We start from the raw sequence: 22,325 nt of genomic DNA, 5'->3' as shown, positions 1-22,325 counted from the left end.
AGTCTTGATTCTGGTTCATGTGGAGTTGGTGTCAGCGGTCTTAAGAAAAATAGGGAGCAATGGAAAATCAAATTCTGATGATCTAAATACTATTTAGGTTTTGTATAAAGTATTGATTCATAAGTTGCATTTAAACATTCCCTGGTGACAGTCTTTTTTTAACTGCAGCAGACAGCACTAGCATAGGAAGAGGGGCTAAATTTAGTAGCCATGCCTCTGGAAATTTAGCATTTGGTTTGGGGACATCTGGTCAAAAGAAATTGGAAATCAGTAGAGCTGACTGGAGTGAAATTAGCAGTAAGGGATCTGCTGGGGGTAAATCCATAGATTTTGGATGCTTGTGACTTAGGTATTCCAACTGAGACTCATTCCAGAAAAAAATTTTAAATTGGTTAAATTAATTAATAGGTTAAAATACTTGTGAATACCTCTGTCGGTACTAACTATGGAAATTTGGATTCCAGGTTAGGTCAACAGGGTTTTGGAATCAACAAATTTGGAGGGGGTAGTTTGAGTGTCAGTACGTCTGTTGGGGCTGGATTTAAAGGCTTTGGATCTGTTGTCATTAGCTGAGGTATTTCAATATAGACTCATTCTGGAAAATTTCAAGTTAATTAAATTAAGCAGTGGAAACACTTTTCTTTAAGTAACATTTCACAACAACCTAATTAACAAAGATTAAATTTTCATAACATTTTTATTTTTTCATCTGTTGGAACAGAGTCTTTTGGTTGGGAAGTTGGAGCTGGAAGAGGCAATGCTGCATTTGATTTTGGAGCATCTGGTTCGAGTTCATTTGGTGACAGCAGCTTTAGTAGCAAAACAGTTGAAGGAGATCAAGTGGCTAGGTCTGGAAGATCCATTTCCAGTGATCTAGGTATTGATACATCATTATTGTGCATGCAAGTTTCTGAATCATAGAATGTTTTCAGTATGCTCTGTGACAATCATTTTGTATTGTACAGGTGACACCAGTTTGAGAAGTGGTGATACATTTGTTGGTGATAGCTCTGGAAATTTGGAACCTGATTTAGGGTCTTCTGGTCAACAGGGATTGAAAATCAATGAACTTGAAAGGGATAGCTTGAGTGACACTGCATCTGTTGGGGCTGGCTTTAAAGATCTTGGATCTGATGTTAGCTTAGGTATTCTAATCAAGACTCTTTCTGGAAAATTTTAAGTTAATTAAATTAAGTGGTGGAAACATTTTTATTTAAATAATATCTTACAACAAATTATTAAAGATTAAATTTTAATAACATCTTGATTTGTTTTTTCATCAGTTGAAACAGGGTATTTTGGTTGGGAAGTTGGAGCCGGAAGGGTCAATGCTGCACTTGGTTTTGGAGCTTCCAGTTCAAGTTCATTTGGTGACAGTGACTTTAGTAGCAAAACAGTTGAAGGAAATCGAGTGGTTAGATCTGAAGGATCCATTTCCAGTGATCCAGGTATTGATATCTCATTTTTGCATGTATAAATTTCTGAATCATAAAATATTCTCCATAAACTCTGTGACAACCATTTTATATTCTGCAGGTGGCGCCAGTTTGAGAACTGTTAGTTCCTATGTTGGTGATAGCTCTGAAAATTTGGAATCCAATTTAGGGTCTTCTGGTCAACAGGGATTGGAAATCAATGAACTTGGAAGGGATGGCTTGAGTGGCAATGCATCTGTTGAGGACGAACTTAAAGGCTTTGGCTCTGATGCCAGTAGTTCAGGTATCCTCTCAGTCTTCTTCCTGAGAAATCCAGTTGAGTTCCAAATATTTATTATTTTGTTTAATAATATTTTGATTTTTCTGCTAGCTCAAAAGCATGAATCTTTTTATTTTGGACTTGAAGTAAAGAGTTTGGGGAAAAAAAGTTTCTGAGTCATAACATTTATTAAATATATTCTGGTGACAAAGTTTTGATATTCTGGTAGGAGTACTAGTGTAAGAAATGGGGATGAACAAGTAGTGATCATTTTGGAAATTTGGGATTGATGCCTGACCTTTTGGTCAGAAGGAATTTGGAGGCAGTGGATTGATAGAATGGGGTGGCAATGTCCACTGGGCCTGGATCCATGAATCTCAGGACCAGTGCCCCTGACACTGGCATTCTCCTAACCTTGAATCTTTCAGTAAAATTGAAATGCATTTCAAATTTTCCTTATTTTTTAAAATAACATTTTAATTTTTCCGCTAGAGGGAAGGATTTCTAGCTTTAGAAGTTGAGAAAAGAAGAGCTGAACTCAATTTGGTTTTGGAGATTCTGGTTCAGATTGATTTGGTGGCAGTGATCGTAGTGGTATAGACTGCTAGAAATGGAGTAGGTGGTTCTTTGGACTCTAGTTCTAGTGCTATGGGCTTTGATGGTTACTGTCTTTGCATGGAATAATTCTAAATCATGATATGCTTTGAAATAATTCTTTTGACATCATTTTGTATTTGGAAAGAATCCAAGAAATGAGGCTGAATATTTTAGTGGCATTTCTGAAGATTCAGGATTCTGTTTGAAGTCATCTGACCACTAGGGATTTAGAGTCAGTAAATTGGTGGGAATGGAAAGAGTAGTGGTAGATCTGCTGGGGCTGAATACTTGAGTCCTAGATCTGAAGTCAGTGGCTCAGATTATCTTAACCTGGATGCTACTCCCAAGAAATCCAAATTAATTGCTTCCTTCTTTATTTCTTTAATCACATTGATTTTCCATTAGGAGGAAACATATGGTCATCTAATTCTGGAAGTGGTGAAGGAAACAAGAGTGAAGCTGGACTTGGTGTTGGTACCTCTGGATCAAACATATCTGATGAAACTGGCGTTAGTGGTACAGGTACCTGTGATGCTGGAAAAGATGTTATTGGATCTGGTTCCCCTGACTTGAGAATTGAGGTTTATTTCTGTTAATTAAAAAGGCAGGATTCTAACATAAATTATAAAAAATTAGTGAAATTGTAACTTTTCTTAATAAAATATAAAAAGCAACACAAAGTACAAAAATGATAAAATATCTTTAGATGATATCAGATGAAAGTAATTTAATATGTTGGTGTAGAATGTGGAATGTGTAGAATGTTGGTGTAGTTTTGTGGTTGTGAATATATTGGTGTGGGATAGTTTTTGTTGCCTTTATGTGAAATTGATTTGGAGTTGCATAAGTGGAAGAGTGGCAGTTGATTTGTTGGGCTTGAACTTTGTATTTTGCATCTGGCCTTGATGGCTTAAGTATTTTTTAACAGGTCCATACCTGAGAAGAATAAATAAGATCTATCCTTTTTGAAAATCTCATAAAATTTATTATTTCCATTTAATGGAAGCATGAGATTAAATAGTATTGAAATTTGTGTTGCACATTGTTAAAGTAACACTTAATATGCTATGGGAACTATTTTGATGAAGTTAGCAATGAGTAACTGAAAAATACAATTCATACTTAGAACTCAAATTTAGGATTAATACCTTTTTTAGAAATGAAATATAATTAGCAAAAAATATAGTGTGGTGTAGTAATGGTTGGTCTCCATTAAAGCCAACTATTAATGAATTTGGTCATACAGAAATAATAATTTTATTTTGGGTTGTTCTTAAGCTTTGGACACACATTTTGGGGTCAAAACTTCAGTGAAACTCAGATATTTGAAATTTTTCATAATTTATTATTTTGCTTAAGAACAGTTGATACAAATGGTTAAAGAGACACTGAAATTCTGAACCCCAGACCTGCTGCCGTTAGCCTAAGTATTCAAATTTATTAGGTTTTGTTCCTGAGAAATGTACTAACAGGTAATTATCTCTTATCTTTCTATTGTGGAGTGGTTGCCCATTTGAGATTTTTCTGCTATTTGGATGTCAGTTTTCAACTGCTTTCAATTTTCCAAATTACGTGATAGACTTTTATTAATTAATAGTCTCCCCAGTAGGATATCTAATGCTACTAAATCTAGTGTGCTTGAAATGGCAGGTTCTGGATCTTTTGACATTAGACATCTTGAGACTGAACATCTCAGTTTATCTAGATTAGTAATTTTAATAATTCCAGTTTCTATGAATGCTGAATCCTTTATGCACTTGACATGTTGAAATGGTACCTGGATTTCCCAAGTGTGAGAGAATTCACAGTGAGAGTAAGTGTGGTTGGAACTGGATAAACAGACTTAAAACTCTATCCAACCCTTTTCTCTTTCCCTGAACAAGCTTTAAGCAATTGATCTGAAAAAAATTAATTGGGTATCAGTTCATTTAGTAGTGAGGTTTATAATTTTGTTACTCCAGTAGGTTGTTGAGTTGATAAAAATTTTTTTCTTATATAGCATCATGTGGCTCTAAGTTTCCTATCATCACCATTGATGAATTTATATCTTTGATATATATATCAGATTTTAAAATATACTTTTCATATTTTACCAGATAAAATTACAAGCAGAAATGGCCTAATCATTTTGTATTAATTAGGTATCACAAGTTCATCTGACTACAGTACATCTGGATCACTCAGCACTCCAGGTAGTTTGATTTTTAATGTTCAGTTTTAAAAGTGTATTTATAAGATGTTCTCTTGATTATTGATTTGCTGGAACTTGATATTATTATATGTTTTTCATTCAGTATTGGAATTCTTAGTGCTTATTCTCTTTGAATACCACAATTTAGATGACTAATTGGATATTTGAAACAAGTTTTGAATAAGAAACATTCAATTGTATCTTAACAGATCCTAAATAAAAAAACACAACCTCCCATTTATCATTTTTAGATATAGTATTTAAAGGTTGATTTTAAAAATAAATTCAGAATTTAATCTATTTTTGCCTAACTTGGGTTAGACAGCCTGTAATAAAGAGAAATGGCCTCAAGATATACAATAAGTGGTATTGTGAAAATTATTTTAAAATTCTATCAAAGTATTCACTTTTTAAAATTGTTGCTATATTATGTTGCTTGCTTTTAGACCTTGCTCTAAGATTTCATGTGTTTACTTGGTCACATATAAAAGAATCAGTGCATTGGAAATAAAGGATTATGGGAAACCAAGTTTCAAGGTTATGAATTTTTCCCTTTGATCAGGATAATTTATTTTTTAATATATGGATAATTGAATTACTAGTATTAGACAGTAGACTGGTTTAATAAATCTGTCTTGGACCTGTTGGGTAGTATCTTCCAGTAAAAATAGGCCACCAAGTTCTACTTTTGAAGTTTAAAAAATAATTCTGTAAGGGATGCAGCATATGTTATTAACTGTCCATGACCCCAAATGAATGAACTGCTAGTGATGTCTGAACATACTGTAGCTGATTGCTACAAGAAAAATATGGGCTTCAGAGATAATCATGCATATGACTTTGGCAAATCATAGCATCACAAAATGAAATTATATATTTAGGATAAAAAACCCATTTGATGATCTTCAATACCAATTTTTAAATTCCCATGTAGAAGACCAAATATTCTATGTATTTAAAGCCAATACATATTAGAAATTTAAGTAATCTGTTTATTATGTTGAATAGAAAAAGGATCCCATATTCCAGAAGCAACGCCAAAATACTCAGAAACAAATGCAATTATTGGTAAGTAATAGATTTATTTCTAATTTGTATACGCATTTATATGTCCATCAACCAGTATCTAATGAGGTTTCAAAGTAAAGAAAATTTGAAACTAGTTTAAAAAATTTTCCAGTCATCTATCTGTTTTATACACCCAGACACACCATACATACAGATAAACACACACACACACAAACACACACACATATATTCATACACACATATATATAGAAATAATATACTTATTTACACTTATTTAATATTTTTTCACATTTTACTTAATTAAAAAATTTTTTAAATTGTGACACATCTAATATTAATGGTAACCCACCCAGACAACATTAGAAAGATTATCTCTAAAAAGCCAAACAAACAAGCAAACAGACCTCAGCTTCCCTCCATATATGCTCTCCCACAGTAGAGACAATTTCCCTTTCCCACAGGGAAACAGGATGCTTTTCTTCTTTTGTTTTAGCAGGAATAGCCAACTTTGGGTATTTCCAAGAATTCAGGTATTACTTTTAACACATTTTGCAATATGTAGGAAAGAAAATTATAGATTTAAGATGGATGTGAGACTAGTATCTTTCAGTGAAGTTTTTCTTGGTACATAAACACTTAAAAAATAAAAAATGGAAGCTGCATTAATTCTAAATAATTAATATTACTAATATTAATTAATACCTAAATATTAATATTATTCTAAATAATAATGAATATTTTACCCTAAATATTTTGTAGGTGAAGCTTCTACTTGGGGCAAAGGAGCATATAAAGCTTTCAACGGCCGTGTTTTTTCCTTTGAGTCTTCATGCACATATACTTTCTGCCGTCATTGTGTTGAATCGGGAGGAGATTTCAATATTGAGATCAAACGAAACAATGATAGTGAGATTGAAAAAATAACAGTTATAATTGACAACAATGATGTCTCTATCTTTGGTGATATACTTTTAGTTAATGGTGAAAGGTAAATGTCATAGTGTTTTTAATAAAGTATGTAGAATATTTTGAAGTAACCTGAGCAAAAAAGGGGGAAAAAAGGTTGATTGGGGAAGATATACTACTCTTTTCCTATTTTGGTGCTCATATTGACATTTAGAAAAAAGTCTTGTTATATATGTAAGACTTCACTGTATATTGGATTTATTCCTATAACAAGGTGTTAAAAAAAAAAAGAGTAGTTCTGTTGTTTGACTGTTTTGAGTCTAGATTTGGGGCAACACGCATATTCAATGAAACTGTTAATAGAATATTTCAACTTTCATTTGTATGTTTAATGCTAAAAAAATTTTGAGGTTTCACAATACACTGAAACTTAAGCCATTATTTTTAGAAGTAGCAATTTATATTTGGAAGGGATGACGTATTTGAATGCTTTTCAGGATAAGAAAATGAGATATGATAGGCTACTTATGAACATTTCAACTTATTTAATCATTTTATTCTTGTAATAAACCAGTTTCTTCTTGTTTATTTCTCCAGAGCCCCAAAGATTTATTCATTGTTTCTTGAAAGTCTTCCCAAAATCAGAAAAAAGTCATTGTGCCCATTCTGAAATGACTAGAAAAACCTTTAATATTTACCAGCAGTATTATTTATGATACTAAATATAGAAACACGAATTATCAGAAAAATTTTGATGCAATAATGCTGTTCTTATCTTTTATGTGTAACTGTATTTTATACTTTTCAGTGTACAGATACCATATAACAATAAGTTGATTCACATTAAAAAATATGGAGACCATAACGTTCTGAATAGTCGTAGAGGAATCCTGTCTTTAATGTGGGACAAAAACAACAAACTCTCAGTAAGTCCACCTATGATTGTCTTATAGTCCTGTTTATTTTGTTCTTTACTTTCAGTTATAAAAATAATATAATACAAGGAAAATAAGGATAAGGTTTACTGAGAAATCTGTATGTATCAAGGACAGTACTAAGCATAATCTAATATTTAAAATACCTTGAAGTACATAATATAAATAATCTTATTTTACAGATAATGGGACTCAGGAAATTCAGGATAATAAAAGTTAAATAATCTAACCAAAGGCACAGTCAGTAAGAGGTGAAGTCAGATCTTTGCAAATTCTAAATTCAGATCACTTAGAAAAGACTCTGTGATAAATTACTAAGTAACCAGCTTAGGTAAAACTGAACATGAAGAGGCTCTGTCTTTCCATTTGTTTAAATTTTGTCTTGAGATATTTTCAATATTTTATAAACATACATGTAATTTTTTTAAAGCTCACTCTTCACAAGCAATATCCAACTTGTGGTCTTTGTGGTAACTTCAACAGCACTCCAGGTAGGATTTCAATGCGTTTGTCTAAGAAAATTCTTTCCCAAAAGGAAATTACAATTATTTGATTTTGGATAAATCTAAAGCTAACAATTTGTCTTTGTATAAAGAATGATTAATTGTTAAAATAAATATTTATATTGTCAAGTCTATATTTATCTTGAAAGTAATGCACATATATAGTTATATCTTGAAGTTAACACAGCTTTCTTTTTAAGGAGATGATATCAATGAGCACATTGCCGATAGTAAAATTCCCGGTGATTGTTCCAAAGCTGTTAGTAAAAGCTATGAAGTTTGTGAAGATGGGGTACAGGTAATAAATTTATATTTCATCTAATAGCAGACTTCAGCAATATTCCCTTTGGTTTCAGTTTAAATAGCCAACATTCTGTTCTTAACACACAGACCTTATTAGAATTCTGCAACTGCTTCTTCTCCAATGTCCATATGGTCTGTTTCTCTGCTTTATAGTCTAGCTGTAGATGCTTAAGTATTTTTTCCCTAAAACATTATGATAGTTACTATATATTAGTATAATAATTCTAATTTCCTTTGAACAGTACTTTAGTTGGCCTGTAAACTGACATGCTTCACCTCTCCATAATTATCTCAGGGGGACTGGCTTGAATTTCACAGTTTAGAAATTCTGTAATGTGTTCCTAAGAACTACTTTTCTGCTCTTTCTCCCTTACTTTTGCTCCAGACAGCAAGTCTGAATTGTCATCTCCAGTATACTTTATCATCTTTTTGAAAAGTTACAGATCATTTTTTGACTACACCACTTGAAAATATTCATCAGTTGCTTTGAATTTTCTGCATTTAACATGATTCTCTGAATGTTGAATTTGGTAGATTGCATTTATTTGATGACTGAAGGAATTTTCACATATACTTATTTCAATCTAGGATAAAATTCTCAAGATCAAGATATGTATGCATTGTATAGGCAGAAGAAACATGTTTTATTGACGTGGATGTTGTATTTACAACATCTTGTCAGCGTCTATCAAAGCAAATTAAGCCATAATGTTGTATAAGATCATCTGTTATCTTACTTGTCAAGTGCTCCTTGATCTTTGCAGTTAGAATTACTTCCTCTTTTCTCTTTTACCCAATGCTGATCATTAGAATTTATGATTTATAAAAATGCCTCATGCTTTTCTCACATGTTTCCTATGAGATTATGAGCTCTGTAGTAGTAGTATGTTTTACTGTTGTGGTAATTGCACAGTGTGTGAGAACTTACTCCTGGTTGCTCAAATGTGTTAGCGGAATAAGTATATAAAGTTATATTAAAGACTATGTATGAGACATTGTGTTAAGCCTAGAGATGACAAAGTTCTAGTTTTTGCTCTAAAAGAGCCTGTTCAGTTCAGTTCAGTCACTCAGTCGTGTCTGACTCTTTGCGACCCCAGGAACTGCAGCACGCCAGGCCTCCCTGTCCATCACCAACTCCCGGAGTCTATCCAAACTCATGTCCATTGAGTCAGTGATGCCATCCAACCATCTCATCCTCTGTCATCCCCTTCTCCTCCTGCCCTCAATCTTTCCCAGCATCAGGGTCTTTTCAAATGAGTCGGCTCTTCATGTCAGGTGGCCAAAGTATTGGAGTTTCAGCTTCAACATCAGTCCTTCCTGGTTGGATCTCCTTGCAATCCAAGGGACTCTCAAAAGTCTTTTCCAACACAACAGTTCAAAAGCATCAATTCTTCGGAGCCTGTTACCTAGTGAGAAAGATACACAAAGAATAATACTGAGTTTGCCAAAAAATTCATTTGGATTTTTCTGTAACATCTTACAGAAAAACTCAAACAAACTTTTTAGCCAAGCAAAGTTCGTTAAAAAAAAAAAAAAAGGTCTTTGAGATTTCATTTCACTTAATTTTATACCTCACTTGGAGAATGTTATCAGTTGTCCGTGGGATTACTTGGTGGAAATTGTGTATTTGTTAGCTAGTAGCTTTTGTATTTATTTGAAAACAAACATAATTAAAATAGAAAATAACTATGTGTTAATTAAAACATGTTAAAATATACAAAAATTTTTTAAAATCTTTTTTGTTTGAGAGTAATGTCTTTACTTCCTTAACCAACGTGAGAAAAAATATGCTATTTCCAGAGCAGCTCACATGACCTCCACCAAGAAAGCCCAGAATCAGTCTATTTTATTTGTTTGCTCATCAATTATATAAGCAGATTGACATCTGAAGGGTTAACACCCTTCTGTTGGTTGTGGTTTCAATCATCCACTATCCCAGTCTCTGGCATGGACAATCTTTTCTTTTCTCATATTTTCCATTTTCTTGAGTTCTGGACTTCATGTCACCTTTAGAGAAATTTTGGATGAAATTAGGTACAATTTTTGAAGTTGCTACACATTATCAGAGGTGAAGTTTTCACTTAGCAGTCACTGTAGGAACTGTAATAATTCAAAATTCCCCATTTCAATCAGTGTTCAAGAACTTTCCCTTTAGAAGCTACAGGATATTGGACAAACACCACCCTCTGAACTTATTTTTCCCTAAATACTCCTTTGATTCCTCATTTTTCTGTTGTTTTAATAAAACTTCATGCTTTATTTTGCAGTTCTGTAACAAAATTATTGAAACCTATTTTGAGAAATGTGGAAAGGTTAGCACTTTATCCAGTGACTACAAAATGATCTGCATTGATGAGTATTGTCAAAGTAGAGACAAAACATCCACATGTGACACTTACTCAGAACTGTCCCGCCTCTGTGCCTCAGATGGTCCTGGCACCTTTGAATCCTGGAGAGATGATACTGATGTGGTTTGTGGTAGGTTTTAAATGTATTGTAGACTCCAAATCAAGAAGATTCTATAGCATTTAAAGTTGAGCTGTGTCTCAAAGTAATTTTCTCAAATACCTGTAACTCCTGGAAGGAACCTCATGGATGAAAGAAAGGTCTTGTCTCTAACATGTACTTGTGAAGAAATTGAGGTCCATTTTTGTGGAGTGACTTGTCATAAGTGCTTTGTGTTAAGGTATAATTAGAGACTTTATAGACTTTATTATTAGTAAAAGTCACTGGGAAAAGTAAATAATTTTGTGAAACTCTGTAAAATCTCCATAAAAATAACTAGAAAGTTATCAAAAGTATGTTGTATTTCATTTATACTTAGTTCAATCTTTATAAGTTAAAATATAAATAGATTATCAATGTCAAAGTAAGGTAAAATGATACTATGTAATATACATTTTCTTCAAATTAAATATTGTATCATAAAGTAATGCATAGGAAATTGGCATAATTTAGTTACTGAGTATCTTTAAAAATTGACCTATATCTTGAAATTTAGACTCCTACTCTAAAAGATACTCATTAGAGTGCTATAATTTATCACATTTATTTTCCTCTGATTTCTATGTATGCATATTTCTATATTTCTCCAGAAAAACCTATTTGCCCAGAAAAACATATCTATAAAGAATGTGGTCCCTCAAATCCTGCAACTTGTTCTAATGTGGCTCCTTTTCAAGACATTGAATGTGTGAGTGGCTGCACCTGCCCAGAAGGTAAAACATTTGAAAATGAAGTTACACAGTCATACTGAGATCTTGTTTCTAACAAGATACTTATTGAATAAATTATCACCTATTCATAATCTATCCTTCTAACATACAGGAAGGGAGGGGTAGAGATACTTTTAAAGTTAATGTACATTTCTATCTCTATAATACTACACAGATGATCTCCTAGTTCTATGCTGGGCTCAATAGGACTACTCTGTGGCTCTGAAAGTTATCTATACCCTTGCCAGTTTTCAAATTTCTTAAATAGAAATGATCATTTTAAGGGTATGTTTACACTTGAAATAGCCTCAAAAGTGATTTCTCAACACATTGCTTGAGAATTTACTAATGTTAGTATAGTATTGAGATTAATCTTACATAATGTACTCTAGGTTATCTCCTGGATGATATTGGAGAGAAAGGGAGATGTGTGTTGAAGTCTGACTGTCCCTGTGAATCTAGCGGAAAGGTATATCAGTCAGGAGAAGTCCGCGAAGGTTCCTGTGGTTCTCTGTGGTATGTGTGTGTCTTTTGTCTATATTTTATAGATAGTGAAATAATACTAATATATTAGCGTAACTTAAAATAATTCCCTAAATCCACACTTAAACTTTTCAGAAACAAAATTCAGCCTCTTGGCATTTTCTGTGCTTACATTCTTGCATTTTTTTTTGAGGAATTTTTGTGTGTTTCATGTGAAATATATTAGATTTCTATGTATCTTTAAAAGATAATGTTTTATAGGAACTGAAATAATGTTTTGAATAGTAAACCGATTGGTGGTTGCAAAACAGAGGAAAGAATAATACAAAATTATGGTTATAATAATGAAATAATAATTATGCTAATTTTCAAGAATATTTTTAAAATATACAATTACAAACAAACCTTTCAAATAATTTTTATATGAGGTTACATTGGTGAAGCTATATTTGATTCAGAGTGGATTTTAATGTGTCAAAGATAGTGTAGATTATTTCTCTTTTAGTTGAATAACTTGATTCTTACTTTTAAGTTCAGGAACAAAACGCTGACCAGAGAGCTTTCCCTATTCCTCATTATGACTTTTCTCTGGAACTCAAAATATCTGCAGGAATTTAAGGGACTTTCTAGAATGTACTTTGTCCTTGTGGTGGAATAATCTGACTCAATGAAAACTAATGTATCATTTTTACTGTAATATTTTCTCAGTAAATAGGCAATGTACTGTTAGTCTGATAATAATATATTAATAATAATTATGGAAAACAAGAACTATAATTTATTGAATGTGTATAGCTTTGCTGTTCAAGAGAAATATAACGTGAGTCACAAATATGATCTGCATATATAATTTAAAATTTTCAGTTGATTATTTTTAAAAAGCAAAAAGAAACAAACAAGTGGAATTAATTATATTCACGTACTTTACATATGGGCTTCCCCTGTGGCTGTTATAAAGAACCCATCTGCCAATGTAGGAGACGCAGGTTTGATCCCTGGGTCAGGAAGAGTCCCTGGAGAAGGAAACTACAATCCAGCCTAGTATACTTTCCTGGGAAATCCCATGGACAGACAAGCCTGGCAGGCTACAGTCCACGAGGTTGCAAAACAGTCAGACATGGCTTAGCAACTAAACAACACAACTTTACATATGCAACTATTAATATTATCATTTCAGCATAAAATTATTATGAAATGTTGAGAGAATTTACCATCTTTTTCAGTATTAATTCTTAGAAGTCTATGTGTATTTTACATTTACAGAAGATCTCATTCTGTCCTGACAAGCCACATTTCACATAATCAATAGCTATATGTCTCCTTATGACTTCCCTGGTAGCTCAGATGGTAGAGAATCTGTCTGCAATGTGGAAGACCATATTATACTGGGCAGAGCAGGCAAAGTTATTATTTTGTTCAATGGAATTAGAGCTTCCCTGGTGACTCAGTGGTAAAGAACCTCCTGCAGTGCAGGAGGTGTGGAGACATGGATTCAATCCTTGGGTTATAAAGATGTCCTGAAGAAGGAAATAGCAACCCACTCCAATAATCTTGCCTGGAAAAATCCCATGGATAGAGGAGCCTGGCAGGCTACAGTCCATGGGGTCACAAAGAGTCAAACATGATTGAGAGACTAAAACATAGTACAAAAAAATTACTAGGATACCATCATCTGAAAGACATTTATCAAGGCTGAGATGTTGGGAGAGGAATGAAGATGGTGTAATAAAACTTAACTAGATGTCTTAGTTTAAGTTGTGATTTTTTTTATGTTGTACTATTTATCATAAAGAAAATGTAATTGATGACATTTTCATAACCATTGCATTTTAACAGCACATGCCAAGAAGCAAAGTGGTCTTGCACTAAAACATTATGCCCTGGAAGATGTAAGATAGAAGGAAGTTTGATTACCACCTTTGATGGTGTTAAATACAACCATCCTGGAAACTGTCACTTTTTGGCCATCCATGTATGTAATAGTCTGCAACACTTAATAAAACTGATATAGACACCAAGCTTTTTCTTACTAGTTTAAAACACAATCTTCAACTTTACCCACTATTAAAAAAAAAAAACAAAAACAAACAACCATTCAATCATTGGTTGTGTATTTCAGTATCTGCTTTGTGTCACATGTTGACATTGAAATCATTATTACCCGTGTTCCTTAGAAATTCGTTGCTAAACAAAAACAATCAAAATCTTTATTACTATTAATTTTATAAATATATCAGGAAAAGATTTCATTTTTCTGCTTTTCTTTGTATGTGTTCACCAGTGCTTAAAATGAGACTAACTTTTACATTCCATAAAATATTTTCCTCTTTTTTCATTATTCCTTTACATTTATTTTTAGTTTTCATAATATGATATTTAGTGTTTTTTTTTCCACATGTAGCTTCTTTTTAATAAAGGAAATGAAATGGGAAGGTCAAATTGCTCTTAGAACTTTTTATAGGCCTGGCAGCACTGGAAATATTTCATCATTAAAGAACTTGTGACAAGTCACTGAGACCATTTACTGAGGGTTTCTCAGGGACAGACCGAGAATAGTAAAACGGAACTTTTCTAAAAGACTCCATGATTTGTCTTGATTTTCCTGAGAACAGCTAGGACTAATTAGACAAAACTTACAGCTTGTATTAATTATATCTGAGTATTTGTTAACAAGCTCTTTGTATGCAAAACAAAGATTGATTTCAACTTGATTCATCACTTGAGTTCTCTTTCCATGTTCTGTTCCCATCTTTTCACTTAAATGCAAGAGTTTCTGGTTTAATGACATTAATTAACAGAGGAAGCTAGGTTGAAAATATCTCGAATCTTCTGCCTAATTATAGTCCCATTCATGAATGCTGGAGAAAATATGGCTTCTTAATAAAAAGAAAACAGTCTAGAACAATATTATGCAGTTTATTATAATAGTATGATAGAGGTTATCCTTACATTTAAACTCTTTCAGTATTAAAATTTTAAATAATCTAAATTTCAATAAAAGAGAGATTCCATTTTGTAGGTTATGCCTTTAACTGGCACAAGAATAAGCAATTTTACTTAATCTTCCTGGTCAGAAACAAAGATGAGTAGAATTTGTGACTCCTGAAGTGAGAGATGGGGACCAGTGTCTGAAAAATGTCATTACTATTATTAAAAGTCAGTTTTCCAAATCTCCTTTCCTTTTTTGCATACTTTGCACATAATCCATGAGGATAGGGGATAGGCAAAGTGAGAGGGAAATACATAAAAATATATAGACTATTTCCTTTATATAGATTAGAGATTCCTAAATCTTAAAATAAGAACTGGAAGTTAATATTTGACATGACTTATATTATAAATTAAATGCTTCTCTCCTTGGATTTAAGTTGACATCATGGATTTTCCAGAGAATAAACAAGCTGTGTTATCTCTAAGTCCCATTAGACTCAATAATGCAGCACAATTCCCATAGAGACAAGATGAAAAGTAAAGCTTAAAGAAAAAAAAAAGGTTAATGAGAGAATCCACCAATCATAGACTATTTAGATAGTCTATATCTTAGGCAAAATACTTGGACCGTCTGTAAAACTCTTGGTCAATCCTAGACTGTCCCATGGACTGAACTAGGTTTCTAGTTTCAGAGCAGACTGATTGAATGTAAGCCTTTTACATATTAAAAATGCAAATATGCATTATGAATGAATCACATAGTAATAGCATATATTCAATGACATTTTAATAAACACTTAATAAATGTATTTTTTAACAGGATAAAGATTGGTCTATTAGTGTTGAGCTTCGTCCATGTCCAAGTGGTCAGTCAGGAACATGCTTAAATAGTGTTACACTCCTCTTGAATTCGGTAAGTAATCAGCTTCCTAAAGCAAACTTGAGTCAATTACTCTACAAATTCAGAATTTTGGAAGTTGAAAAAGAGAGGCTTTACCATGAAATTAAAACCATAAATGAGATTGATTAAGTCTCTGGAAGACCTGTATAGCTCTAAGGATCCTTATGAATATCAAAATTAACATAGGCACATAACTAAGGTGCTAATTACAGGTCAACCTTTTCCACTTACTAGATCATTAAAATCTATGGCCCTTTTAGGAAGACAGTTATATTTGCTTAGAATTTCATGTTTTTGGAACTACCATTTTAACTGGAGATGACCTACATAGGGAGGGAGAGTACTTAGCTTGATCTTTGCTACTTATAAGTGGGTTGACCTTTGGAAATCCAAGTTATCTTCTTGGGTCTTAGTTTCCTCATCTACAAATCAGGGCTGAAAAGTCCTTTATAATCCTCCTTTAAGAATCGATATAAGAAATGCTTTAAAAATGTTTAATATTTTAGACATTTATAAGTTAGTCTATTACAGTGAGGCTTTATGGGAAAAGTTTCAGGTTCATTTGTTAACATTATACTTAGACGTATTCATATTGAAAATTAATATAAACTAACAATATCTTTTAAATATTAGTCTGTTCAAGTTGACAAATACGTGTTCAATAGAGATGGAACAGTCACAAATGACAAGTTTGGAAACGTTGGTTATTATTATTCAGGTAAGTTTAATTATATCATTTAAAATATTATAAATGTAAAATGCATTACTTTATTCCATTTTTAACTATGTTATAAATGTTTCTGTTTTAAAAAATATATTCAGTATACAGGCATTTTAAGAAATAAAAACTGTTTAACATATTAATTATTGCTATTAATATAAATTATTACTTTAACAGACAAAATACAGATCTTCAATGCATCTTCCTCATACCTTCAAGCAGAAACATACTTTCATGGAAAAATGCAAATTCAAATTTTTCCTGTGATGCAATTGTATGTTTCTGTGCCACCTAACCAATTCACAGATACTGTAGGTAAGTCCTATAGATATTTTTTACATTAATTTATTTGTTTTAATTGGAGGCTAATTACTTTACAACATTGTGGTGGTTTTTGCCATACATTGACATGAATCAGCCATGGGTGTACATGTGTTCCCCCATCCTGTACCCCTCTCCCACCTCCCTCCCAATCTCATCCCTCTGGGTTGTTCCAGTGCACTGGTTTTGAGTGCCCTATTTCATGCATCAAACTTGGACTGGTCATCTATTTCACATATGGTAATGTATACGTTTCAATGCTAATCTCTCAAATCATCCCACCCTTGCCTTCTCTCACAGAGTCCAAAAGTCTGTTCTTTACATCTGTGTCTCTTTTGCTGTCTTGCACATATGGTCATCATTACCTTCCTTTCCAAATTCCATATATATCTGTTAATATACAGCATTGGTGTTTTTCTTTCTTACCTACTTTACTCTGTATAATAGGCTCCAGATTCATCCACCTCATTAGAACTGACTCAAATGAGTTCCTTTTAATAGCTGAGTAATATTCCATTGTGTATTCGTACCACAGCTTTCTTACCCATTCGTCTGCCAATGGACATCTAGGTTGTTTCCATGTCCTGGCTATTGTAAACTGTGCTGTGATGAACATTGTGGTACACATGTCTCTTTAAATTCTGGTTTCCTCGGTGTGTATGCCCAGCAGTGGGATTGTTTGGTCGTATGGCAGTTCTGTTTCCAGTTTTTTTTGTTTGTTTGTTTCCAGTTTTTAAAGTAGTCTCCACACTGTTCTCCATAGTGGCTGTACTAGTTTGCATTCCCACCAACAGTATAAGAGGGTTCCCTTTTCTCCACACCCTCTCCAGCATTTATTGTTTGTAGACTTTTTGATAGCAGCCATTCTCACTGGCATGAGATGATACCTCATAGATATGTTTTTATTTCCAAAGCACTAATGTAACCATCTGTTATAATTTTCAGTTGTATCCATTAATAGTAGACTGTAAAACATCTTTACTTAATCTTTGCTTCCATATTTCAGTAAAATAACCTAACATACAGTGTAGATAGCTTTATTTATTATAAAATCTATTTCCTAATGGTTTTCAACAATTTAAACATCTTAAGGAATTAAGGATTTATTGTGAGATTTGATAATATATGCTATATATCAATTTGCTAATATGTTACTAAAACTGATTTGTGGAAGAATAAATGAAAATATTATAAATCTTTTGAAAATCAATTCCAAATACAAGTTGTATTACAACTTGTCTTTCTGCTCATAGATTATCTTTCTTTTACTGAGGTTTTCTACTTTACTGAGGTTTTCTATTACAGAAATCAGTTTTTACATACTGTTACAAATATCAAACAAAATAAAGAAACCTTGGCAAATTCCACATTTACTCATGTAAAACCATCTAAGTTTTTGCAAGATACTTTTGCTTAACCAGTGAACATTTTTCACTTATTTATACATAGGCAAAAAAATGTAATTTAAGGGTCAGAAGGGTCCAGGTAAGAAAGGCACGTAGCTCTTAACATGATTCAACTCTTCACAATGAAACTGAAAATGTGTAGTCATAAACTTTCTACTTTAGGCATGCTTTCTAAAGCCTTGTCAAAGGAGGTTAAGTTACAACAACAAATAAGAAGAAAATAATATTCATGTCAAATGGTGTTCCAGTGCTCCTGGAATTATAAATGGCATTATTAACCTGATGTGTCATGAAATATTACTTATATGTATAAAGACTAACCAAGACATACTCTCATGTGGCTCATGCGTGATTTGATTTGAGCAAAGAACTGAATATGAATCCAAAGGTGAGAAGATGCTAAAATTTTTTCGGTGCTTTCTACAGGACTCTGTGGTTCCCACAACAACAGAGCAGAGGATGATTTCATGTCAAGTCAGAACATATTAGAAAAGACATCTCAGGCATTTGCTAGTTCTTGGGAAATGATGCCCTGTCCTAAAGCTAGCACTGCTTCATGCATCAGTATAGAAAAAGGTAATGTTTATTGAACCTCAAACTCTGTAATTAAATATTTGCTACTGGAATTATAAACTTGTTCTGGTAATAATATGAGACTACTAGATAATCCAGTTTTTCAGCTAGTGTTTGTGAACTTTTTCAGCTTTAGAGGGAACAGTGGAGAAACAATTTGACTGGCTGATGACACTCTTAGAAAACAGGCTTCTCATTCGGGAACAGAGGGAGGAAGAGACACTGTTGTCTTCTCTAGCCATTCTTTCCCTCCACGTACAGTTTCTTCATAGTTTTAAAATGATAGGGTTAGAGGAGACTTCACGAATCACTTCTTTTATTATTATTTCTATTTTATATAATTGTAGAAGGGATCATTTCTTTGAATAGTGACACTCACCCAAATTGCTGAGACATTTCGCGGTACAGCTGTAGTTAGATCCAGTCTCCTAACCACTGCCATCATGTATATTAGTTATACCAAACCCCAAATAGAGGTTTTAATGGAAAAACTGTGCACTTATATGATTCTGCTGACATTTTAGCTTACCAAGGACTTTCATACATATTATCGATAATTCAATTTATTTCTACAAAGAGTGGTAAAGGACGTGGATGAGGTTATTATTCCCATTCATGTCGATGGTGATAATGGAGATTTAGATAGGGTGTTCTTAATAAGGTGTAATCCAAGTGTTTTGAGTCCAAGTCTTTCTCTAATTGTTCGTCTAGTGTCATTGATTTTAACATATGCTTCATTTTATGTTGCTTCTTTCATAAATAATGGAATGCAATGGAAGGTAAGTTAAAATATATTATAATTAAATGTTAATTTGTTATTTCTTAATTAGTCTGTTTACTTGAAACAAATATCTGATCAGTTTATAAACTACTAAAGTGACTCCTTTTGAAGTTTCACTTATTTGTTTTGATTTAAAAGATGAGCTGATAAATGCATTAACATCAGTATGGTAATACACATTTCAAGGTTTTGTCATTATTTTATTTTGTGGGTGTTGCAATGAAAATAAAATGAGAATAGGTAAAAAAAATATATACATCTCATAAGAAACCAAGCCAATTTATGTTAAGCAGACTATATGTTAACACTTTTGAGAGATATGTAAATGACTTAATTTTCAGTGTTTTAAATATAACTTAATAAAATAAAATACAGAAAATTAAACAATAATAAGATGTTAGTAATATTTACATAAAAGCATTGATACCTAGCTGCAAGTTTGTCAAAATTTTAAGAATAATTGGTCTCAATGTCCTTTTAATAGGTTCAGTCATTGTGCTTTATTGCTTCCTGGTGACAGTCACTTTTAAAAGTCAGTCAGCAAATAGTTAAAAAAAATTCTAGCAATGTTTGTGCTAGTCATGGTCATCATCCTTAAGAATTTGCAAATCACTGAGCAAAACATTTTTGACTTAAATGGTTGTTTTGTGAATTCTATCTTCAATTAATTTAACAGAAGTCTATTGCTAAATCTACCAAGTATCAATTAAACAGCTATGTGAAATTATTGTATTTTAATTATTAATAGTGATTGTCTAGTTTATGACCTTCAGAAACACTGATTTAACCTCCTGGAGTGACAGCATCAACCTTTAATAATTTAACATAAATATGTACTTTAAACTAAAGTTACCTAAATAATCTGGTTCCCTTATTCATATTTTATATAGAAATTGCACTTCAGAAAAAGGTTAACTGATTTAATATAAAAGTCCAAAGCTAATAAAGATTTGTTTCTTATTATATCATGTTTTTTTGCATGATAACAAATTATAGCATAACGCTTTAAAAACCAATTGTTTTAATAAAGACACAAAGCAGAGTACAGTTTTAAAAATTTACACTTTCTCTTTTAATTAAAAATTATGATATTTAATCTAGTGTTGGGTGCATTAATTTTCTTCCAGAACGGTTTGCTGAAAGGCACTGTGGAATTCTTCTTGATTTGAGTGGTCCTTTTGCTTCTTGCCATTCAATTGTGGACCCTAAACCATATCATGAGGTATGTGAAGGTCTAACATTAACAGCCCTTTTTGAGAAATATTTTTATAATACTAAAAAAGCATCATATATTAAAAGTGTTCAAATAGCAGCCATTTTCAGTAGATTAAGACATACATTTATGTTTAAATTGGATTATATTACTTTATTCAATTGTTAGATATACCAACTCAAAAAAGAGGGACTAGAAAATAACCCCACATGAGGAAAAATCTTGAATAAGTTTCTCTAAGTTCTTGGAAAACTCAGTTAATATTTGATTTGCTAATTTGCATATTTTGAGACATGAAATATTCCAAAAGTTTCAAGGACAAAATATTTTCCAGAAGAGGAGTGGTTATGAACTGATTTGTTATACCAGTTTACCTGTTCTGAATATTTTCATAATATAAATTTGTTTTGTATTTTAAAGGAATGCAAAAAATACACTTGCACTTGTGAAAATAGCCAAGATTGCCTGTGTACAATTTTAGGCAACTATGTGAAAGCATGTGCTGAGAAGGAAACTTCCATGGTAGGATGGAGAGCTGGGCTATGTGGTAAGCAGAATAGAAGCTTTAGATAACTCTACTTTTTTCTCAGTTTTACAACAGGTGTGTGTGTGTGTGTGTGTTTAGTGTAGTTTTTGCTGTTGTTCAGTTGCTCAGTTGTATCTGACTCATTGCAACCAACCTCGGGGACTGCAGCATGTCAGTCTTCCCTGTCCTTCACCATCTCCTGGAGCTTGCTCAAACTCATGTCCATCGAGTTGGTGATGCCATCCAACCATCTCATCCTTTGTTGTCCTCTTCTCCTCCTGCCTTCAATCTTTCCCAGCATCAGGGTCTTTTCTAATGAGTTGGCTCTTCACATCAGGTGGCCAAGGTACTGGAACTTCAGCTTCAGCATCAGTCCTTCCAGTGAATATTCAGGGTTGATTTCCTTTAGGACTGGCTGGTTTGATATCCTTGTAGTCCAAGGCACTCTCAAGAGACTTCTCCAATACCACATTTCAAAAGCATCAATTCTTTGGTACTCAGCCTTCTTTATAATTTAACTCTCACATCCATATGTAGTTTAATTTAGTATGTAGTTTAATTTAGTATGTAGTTTAATTTAATGTGTAATTTAGGTGTATGTATTTACAAATTTGTATTTGGTTCTTTCAAAGATGATTTTCTTTATTTTTAAATAATGGCAACACACTCCAGTATTCTTGCCTGGGAAATCCCGTGGACAGAGGAGCCTGGCAGGCCACAGTCCTCAGTGTTGCAAAGCATCAGACATGACTTACTGACTAAACTACATGTTTGTTTAGTCCTTGCATATTTATTTCTTGATTTATTTCTTCAGTTCAGTTCAGTTCAGTCCCTCAGTCGTGTCTGACTCTTTGCAAACCCATGAATCACAACATGCCAGGCCACCCTGTCCGTCACCAACTCCTGGAGTTCACTCTAACTCATGTCCGTATAGTCGGAGATGCCATCCAGCCATCTCATCCTCTGTTGTCCCCTTTTCCTCCTGCCCCCAATCCCTCCCAGCATCACAGTCTTTTCCAATGAGTCAACTTTTCGCATGAGGTGGCCAAAGTATTAGAGCTTCAGCTTTAGCATCAGTCCTTCTAATGAACACCC

General features: G+C 32.9%; 1 protein-coding gene across 1 annotated transcript in view; it reads left to right on the top strand.

Moving 5' to 3' along the window:
* MUC19 (mucin 19, oligomeric) overlaps positions 1-22,325 on the top strand; it is a 125,077-nt gene that overhangs the window by 6,261 nt on the left and 96,491 nt on the right. The window contains 22 exon segments of the mRNA XM_018049032.1: positions 169-340; positions 678-877; positions 1,537-1,730; positions 2,438-2,531; positions 2,534-2,609; positions 2,696-2,760; positions 4,434-4,484; positions 5,492-5,551; positions 6,272-6,500; positions 7,227-7,344; positions 7,784-7,844; positions 8,057-8,154; positions 10,427-10,637; positions 11,255-11,377; positions 11,767-11,890; positions 13,694-13,829; positions 15,609-15,701; positions 16,323-16,407; positions 16,588-16,725; positions 18,564-18,713; positions 20,619-20,713; positions 21,125-21,251. Of these exon segments, the coding sequence (XP_017904521.1) occupies positions 169-340; positions 678-877; positions 1,537-1,730; positions 2,438-2,531; positions 2,534-2,609; positions 2,696-2,760; positions 4,434-4,484; positions 5,492-5,551; positions 6,272-6,500; positions 7,227-7,344; positions 7,784-7,844; positions 8,057-8,154; positions 10,427-10,637; positions 11,255-11,377; positions 11,767-11,890; positions 13,694-13,829; positions 15,609-15,701; positions 16,323-16,407; positions 16,588-16,725; positions 18,564-18,713; positions 20,619-20,713; positions 21,125-21,251 (2,700 nt within the window).

Source organism: Capra hircus, chromosome 5 (genome assembly GCF_001704415.2).
Source record: "Capra hircus breed San Clemente chromosome 5, ASM170441v1, whole genome shotgun sequence".
Taxonomy (NCBI): domain Eukaryota; kingdom Metazoa; phylum Chordata; class Mammalia; order Artiodactyla; family Bovidae; genus Capra; species Capra hircus.
This window is presented reverse-complemented; position numbering and strand designations above follow the sequence as displayed.